Genomic DNA, 7,501 nt, shown 5'->3' with positions numbered 1-7,501 from the left:
GGTGTATAGGGAACTTTCGGGATAGCATTTGAAATGTAAATAAAGAAAATAATAATAATAAAAAAAGAAAACAAGATGAGAAAGTCACTTATCAAAGATAGGAGCAAATTCCTAAGCCATCTAAGATGCAGAGCTTCCTGATGCTTAAGATTCCTCTGGAACTATAAACTTCATTCTCTCTTCTATGCACAAACCCTGGGCTTCAGAATGCAGACCTAATTCCTATTTCCTGAGGAATTCTGGAATGAAACACTGTCCCCTTGGTAGTGCCTACAGTGGTCCAGAGTCTGGTGTTTCTTCAGATTCGAATACAAAGTTACTTCGAATTCCTAAAAGACAGGGCCCAAAACATTTCCTGCTCTCTGGATGAACAAAAGACTGTGTGGGTTCTGGCTATGTAACTCTTGATGCTACTGTTTGTTTTGTATGTCAAAATTGAGGATGCGATGTAACCTCTTAATCTCCCTCACAGTATTATTACAAGGCCAATAAAGATCATACTAAAACCTAGATTTGGGATTTATAAGAGAGCAGAATTATAAGCCTGTGGCATACTTGTTCATAGTCAGGGAATGCTCCCCAAAGGAAACAGTCTCGGCTCTTTTCCTAGATGGGAGCCCCGTAAAAGAATAGATGGTGTGAAACTGTTAACGATGTAAACAAACATCATTAAATGTCAGGAGTTCGATATCTGTAGAACGAGAAATTGGCAGACAGTGAACGAAAAGCCGTTTGGACAACTCCACACAATTCCTTGCCATCCTACCGCTGCCCCAGGACAAGGTCAGGAGAACTCATCAGGGAGTGGGCAAGCAGTACTTTCCATAGAAGCAATAGACCTGGTCAGAAAAAATGGATGCCCCTGAGAGGGGAAGAGTCGGAGACCAATGGCTTTAATAACGGTGAGCCCGGGGTTTTGAAGGGAGGCAATTGCAGTTAAAATCTTAAAGGCACTGCGGTCTGTTGTCTGGAAATTACCGACTCACAGTTTTATTTCTGCACATTGGAACTCTCGATGCAATTACAGGAGCCCCTTCTAAAATTCATGAGCATTTTGTATTCATAGCTACTCACACACCATAACTGCCCCACTAAATTAACTGGCTGCAGTGTGCTTCAAAATCAAAAGAATTTTCTAACAGCCACGTGGACATGAAGTTTTCTCTTCTAAGAGAAATGCAAATCCTATAAATGAAAGTAATTGCCATTAAAGAGTAAGGACACAGGGATCCTGTTTATTTCATTCTGGGGCCCGCAGGCGTTGGGGCATCACCAGAGTGCTTTCTGATGAAGTCACCCACAAAGAAATGACTTCTAGAATACTATAATTTGTATACAGCAAATGGAAGAACCTAAGATTACCACAGGTTTTGTGTTTTGTTTGTGGTTCCTCTATTCCCCTACCCCGTACATAATACTGTTTTTAAAACAAAATGTATATAAACAGATTTTAGGGAGAGATCTTATTTAAAAAAATAAAACCCTACAAGTACAAGTTATGCAGGCACTAGACTACACAAATGTTTCCAGCTGAAGAATTGATTGTTATGGCTAGTGAAATGTGAATCTAGAAGTTTCTTTCTCCTTTTATGGATAAAAATAAATTATTAACAAAAATCTCCCAAAGCTCTTTTGTTAATGAGAAAAAAAGAGATATTCTTGTGCTCATTTTTCTGAAGGACTCTATTGTCCACATGTAATATAGCTATATAGTTAATTTTCAAATACACTGTTTCATCATTAAGCAAAATGGGAGATCAAATTCCACCATGCCTTGACACATTGAAACTATAATTCATAGTTAAATCTAGAACTCAGAATCTATCTATTAAAACCTTGGTGGATACAGAGGGAAAATACCATTCATTTTTCTCTGGCATCAGGCTAAGCATGAAATGATTTTAGGCCAAAGCTGTCTTATCTTCAAGGACTTAAATAACAGTAATAGCCATAAGGAAGAATTAAAGCTTATGAACAATATTACTGTATTTTACCTCTTCTGGATTTATGCAGAGCAAAGCCCCCAGTAATTAGAAAGAGGGAACATATAAATGCTTTAAAACCATGGAAGCCTCAAATCTCACCTCAGAGAGTATGAAAAAAAATTCATGTTTGACAGAGATGACTCATTTAAAGCTAGATTATATAAATGTGTATGCTGCTAGAGAGATTTTTAAAGTTCAAAGAAAAAAATCCATGTACTTTTATAAATTAAGTTAGCATCCACCCACAAATTGGCTTTTATTTTCTCGAGCAAGCCCTGCCCTCTCTCTATTCTTCCTGCAACAGATCTACGAAGATAAAGAACCCGATTTAAAGAAATATGCTATTTTAGTGGTTTACAGTATGTGTGTGTATGTGAATACTTGTATAACTTTCATTATATATTCATTTGTTGATCTACCACTAACTCTTTGGTATAGGAAGTAGAACAGCAATAAATATGACTGGGATTATTTCTAGGATAGGATATAGAGTTTTGTGGGTGTGTTCTCAGGAGTAAAATGTGATTTAAAGAAATGTGAGGGCTGGCGAGATGGCTCAGTGGGTAAGAGCACCCGACTGCTCTTCCGAAGGACCAGAGTTCAAATCCCAGCAACCACATGGTGGCTCACAACCATCAGTAACAAGATCTGACTCNCTCTTCAGGAGTGTCTGAAGACAGCTACAGTGTACTTACATATAATAAATAAATAAATCTTAAAAAAAAAGAAATTGCTTTGTGACAATCCTTTAAAAAAATGTGAATACAAGTAGGACCTTGGATAATAAAATTTTCCATCTTTTTAAATGTGCTATACCTAAAAAGGTGACATAATCCTTACATAGTTACTGAAAAGAACATTAGAAATATACACCAATTTAGTCTAATGAGGTATAATTTGTTTTAAAATAACAAAATTTACCTTTTAAAACATTTTATATGGGTTCCTTACATTTTATGGGGCACAACATAATTTTAAATGAAGACATATTTTGCATAAAAGCATTCCAAGTAAACATACAGCATGCAATGTATTTTATTAAAAGAAAGGAACCTTATACCATCTGAAGATGAAAGTAATAAAATTCATTAGGAAGAAATAAATCGTAAGTCACATCTTGTTTTAGATCTGACATGTGTTATTCTTTACTCATAAAAACTCATTCTATTGAAGCCAGTCCCTTTACATATACCAATAAAGGTGTGAAAATTGTTAATCGAAACTACAAGGAAGCCTGTATCACTTATTTAAATGTCACATATTATGTATTTACCAGCGTAATCAACTCCATTTAAGATTATACTATCATAATATCTCTACAGTATTTTATAATTAATGTAAATTAAAATATTTTTATTCAAATTTCAGCATTTTTGCTAATTGAAGGGGCAGTGATGCCCACAGCCTGCAATCACTCAATCATTCAATCAATCATCAAGAAATAAAAGGGGCAGTGATGAAGAATGTTTAAAGAGATTGTAGTATCTACTGCTATTAGGATCTTAATACTATACTCCTGTCTGACTGAATAATTTGACATTCAGTTAAATATTCAATAGTATACAGATCAACCAAAGATGAGAAAAGATGAAATCAAAGAGATATATAATACAACATTATAAATAATAATAAAAGTGCCAAAAGAACTGAATTTCATAATGGAGATAAAAATTTAAAGGACAAGACAAAAAATAAAACTGCTTTGGAGACAGAAAACTGTAGCAAATAAAATACTTTACTGAATTAAGAATATAAACTGGTTGTCAAAAACAGACTGTCATATTCAATCACAAACTGCTAAATGATGCAGCATGTTCGAAAAATATATGTCTTTAAATAATTTATGAGCCTCATAGAGCTTATTTTCACAAACTTAATGATACAAATAAAATATTGAACATGTATTTAATAGAATAAAACATGACATTTATAAGTTATGGTCACTGTGAAACACTGTACTGTTTTACAGTAATGTTTATGTGTAAATACCAAGGCAATGAACGAATGATATAATGTATGGAATATAGAAGCTTATAACATAGATATTTGTTAAATCTATCAAATATAAAAATCCGTACATATTAGGTATGGTGCACTTTCAAATTTTAGAATACTTGAAACAGCAGGTTGTTTGCATTAGTGTGACACAAGCCCTTAAGTGCTGTATTCGCTACAAGGTGTAAACAGGAAGAAGTTTGCATTAAAATCTTGCAGGAGCATGGTGGATCCAGCATGGCAGATATTTTCACCAGAACTGAACCCTAGAAAATTTGCTGCTGTGCTTCTGTGCAAGAGGGAACACACCAGCTACTTACCACTTTGTGTTTTTCTATGATTTTTTTAGATTATATTATAATTACATCATTTCTCCCTTCATTTTCTCCCCTCTAAGCCCTTCCATATAAGTTTCCTTCCTCCCTTTCAAAATCACATACTCTTCTTCACCAATTGTTATTGCATGCATATATGTGGATTAAAAGTAATGTACAGCGTTTGGTCCACCACAGAGCTAGGGCCATTCGTGGAGGCAGGATGCGGGAAGTTTTGACTGCTCATTCCCCTAACTGCCCGGAGGTAGGCATCAGGCTGTGAGAAACCACAGGACTGAGCTTCAGGGATGGGGTTCCCAGTTCATGGGTCCAGGCCTGCACAGAGGCCACGACAGCAGGTTCTCGCTCTTGGGCACCTCAGACACCTCTGGAACCGAGTGGGGACTCTTAGGCAAGCTCTAGGGCAGGGCCGAGGGGAAAAGAGGTGGAAGTAGAGTTCTGGCAGGGTCCTACAGAGACCAGAGAGTCCTTGGCTTGCTCAGACAGGCAGCTTGGCTTGGTGGAGGCCATGTCTGGGAGCTCACAGAGGCCTCCTGGGTGAGATTAGATGTGGCTCTTTGAAGGAAAACCTGCTCCATTGTTCCCCATGCGGGTCCCAATGAGAAGAGATGAGGCCATCCTAAGCTACATATGTGACTGGAGCCATGAGTCCTTCCATGTGTACTTTTGCGTTAGTGGTTTAGTCTCTGGGAGTTGGGGGGGGGTATCTAAAAAATTAAAAATGAGTGTGTTATCTCTTACGGGGCTTCGACTTGAAAGTACAATTAAGTCTGAGTAATTTTCAAGCAAAACACAACTCATCACATGTAATACCAGTGCTATCAATCTATGTGCTCCTGAATGTATCCAAATGTTTAATCTTTTAATGGTCACATTAAAAATAAAACCGATATGGATATCTCCTGAGAGGCTCGGCCAGAGCCTTACCAATGCAGACTGAGTGCAGAGGCCCCAGTGGAGGAGTTAGGAGAATTACTGAAGGAGCTGAATGACAATAGCGACCAACTAGATTACCCCCCCCCCCAACTCCCAGAGACTAAACCACTAACGCAAAAGTACACATGGAAGGACTCATGGCTCCAGTCACATATGTAGCTTAGGATGGCCTCATCTGGTATCAATGGGAGGGGAAGCCCTTGGTCCTATGACGGCCTCATGCCCCAGCATAGGGTGATGCTAGGGCAGGGAGGCAGGAGTGGGTGGGAGTGGGTGGGAGTGGGTGGGAGGGCAGGGAAGCACCCTCATGGAAGCAAGGTGGGTGAAAGGAGGGGTGGGTTGGGGGGGGTTCGGAGGGGAAACCAGGAAAGGGGATAGCATTTGAAATGTAAATAAACAAAATAAGTCCTAAAAAAATAAAAATAAAACTGCTTACTTTACCACAATATTTCCTAAGCTTCTAGCCTTCAGTTTTTGCATGTTGTCATCCAAAATCATAACTATAAAGAAAAATATGAACACAAATATCAACATAATTGTGAACACAAATACTAACCCCCAAACATTAAATATTTCCTTGTGTTTTCTAAAATAAATCTTAAAATTTCTAGCCCAAAATAATATTTGTATTTCTATGAGACCATGAAGACACATAAGTAGGCTAAACATATTTTATAAAAGTATAAAAGGTGCATGCACTTGACATATAGCAAGATCATAAACTTTTTCAGGACATTCCTAAAGAAAATATATATTTTTTTATTAGAAGTTTTCTTCATTTACATTTTGAAGACCACCGGAACATCATTTTTATGGTCATTTACATGCCTGTAACAAGGGAAGAATATTAAAAATATGTTTATCATTTTATAAACTTCAGAAGTTAGATTCCAGATAATCAAATAACCCTATTTAAAAATGGGGTAAGAACTAAACAAAGAATTCTCAACTGAGGAATATTGAATGGCTGAGAAGCATCTAAAGAAATGTTCAACATCCTTAGTCATCAGGGAAATGCAAATCAAAACAACCCTGAGATTCTACCTCATATCAGTCAGAATGGCAGGATAAAAAACTCAGATGACAACAGATGCTGGTGAGGATGTGGAGAAAGAGGAACACTCCTTCATTGCTGGTGGGATTGCAAACTGGTACAACCATTCTGGAAATCAGTTTGTTGGTGCCTCAGAAAATTGGACATATTACTACCTGAGGACCCAGCTATACCACTCCTGGGTATATATTCAGAAGATTCTCCAACATATAATAAGGACACATGCTCCACTATGTTCATAGCAGCCGTATTTATAATAGCCAGAAGCTAGAAAAAACCCAGATGTCCTTCAAGAGAGGAATGGATACAGAAAATGTGATACATTTACACAATGGAGTACTACTGAGCTATTAAAATNAATGAATTCATGAAATTCTTAGTCAAATGGGTGGAACTAGAAAATAACATTCTGAGTGAGGCAACCTAATCACAAAAGAACACACATGGTAGGTGCTCACTGATAAGTAGATATTAGCCCCAAAGCTTGGAATATGCAAGATACAATCACAGACCACATGAAGCTCAAGAAGGAAGACTAAAGTGTGTGTGGTTCGGTCCTTCTTAGAAGGTGAAACAAAATACTCATGGGAGAAAACACAGAGACAAACTGTGGAGCAGAGACTGAAGGAAAGGCCACCCTGAAACTACCCACCCTGGGGATCCATCCCATACACAGTTACCAAATGCAGACTCTATTGTAGATGCTTAGAAGTGCATGCTGGCAGGAGCTTGATATTACAGCTATCTCCCAAGAGTCTCTTCCAGAGTCTAACAAACACAGAGGTGGACGCTTTTATTCAACCATTGGAATGAGCACAGGGTCCACAGTGGAGGAGTTAGAGAGAGGACTGAAGGAGCTGAAGGGGTTTGTAACGCCATAGGAAGAACAATAACAACCAACCAGAACCCTCAGAGTTACCAGGGAATAAACCACCAACCAAAGAGTACACATGGATGGACCCATGGCTCCAGCTGCATATGTAGTAGAGAATAGCCTTGCTGGGCACCAATGGAAGAAGAGGCCTTTGGTCCTGTGAAGGCCTGATGCTCCAGTATAGAGGAATTTGAGGGTGGGGAGGAGGGAGTAGGTGGGTGTGTGGAGGCACACCCTCATAGAAGCAGGGGGAGGGAGGATGAAATAGGGGGTTTTCAGAGGGGAAACCAGGAAAGGGGATAACATTTGAAATGTAAATAAA

The 7,501-nt window shown here is 38.2% G+C and overlaps 1 protein-coding gene across 1 annotated transcript in view; it reads right to left on the bottom strand.

Moving 5' to 3' along the window:
- Acss3 (acyl-CoA synthetase short chain family member 3) overlaps positions 1-7,501 on the bottom strand; it is a 189,406-nt gene that overhangs the window by 25,107 nt on the left and 156,798 nt on the right. The window contains exon 11 of the mRNA XM_021205223.2: positions 5,688-5,751. Within this exon, the coding sequence (XP_021060882.1) occupies positions 5,688-5,751 (64 nt within the window). The remainder of the gene's footprint in view (positions 1-5,687; positions 5,752-7,501) is intronic.

Source organism: Mus pahari, chromosome 9 (genome assembly GCF_900095145.1).
Source record: "Mus pahari chromosome 9, PAHARI_EIJ_v1.1, whole genome shotgun sequence".
NCBI classification, from domain to species: domain Eukaryota; kingdom Metazoa; phylum Chordata; class Mammalia; order Rodentia; family Muridae; genus Mus; species Mus pahari.
This window is presented reverse-complemented; position numbering and strand designations above follow the sequence as displayed.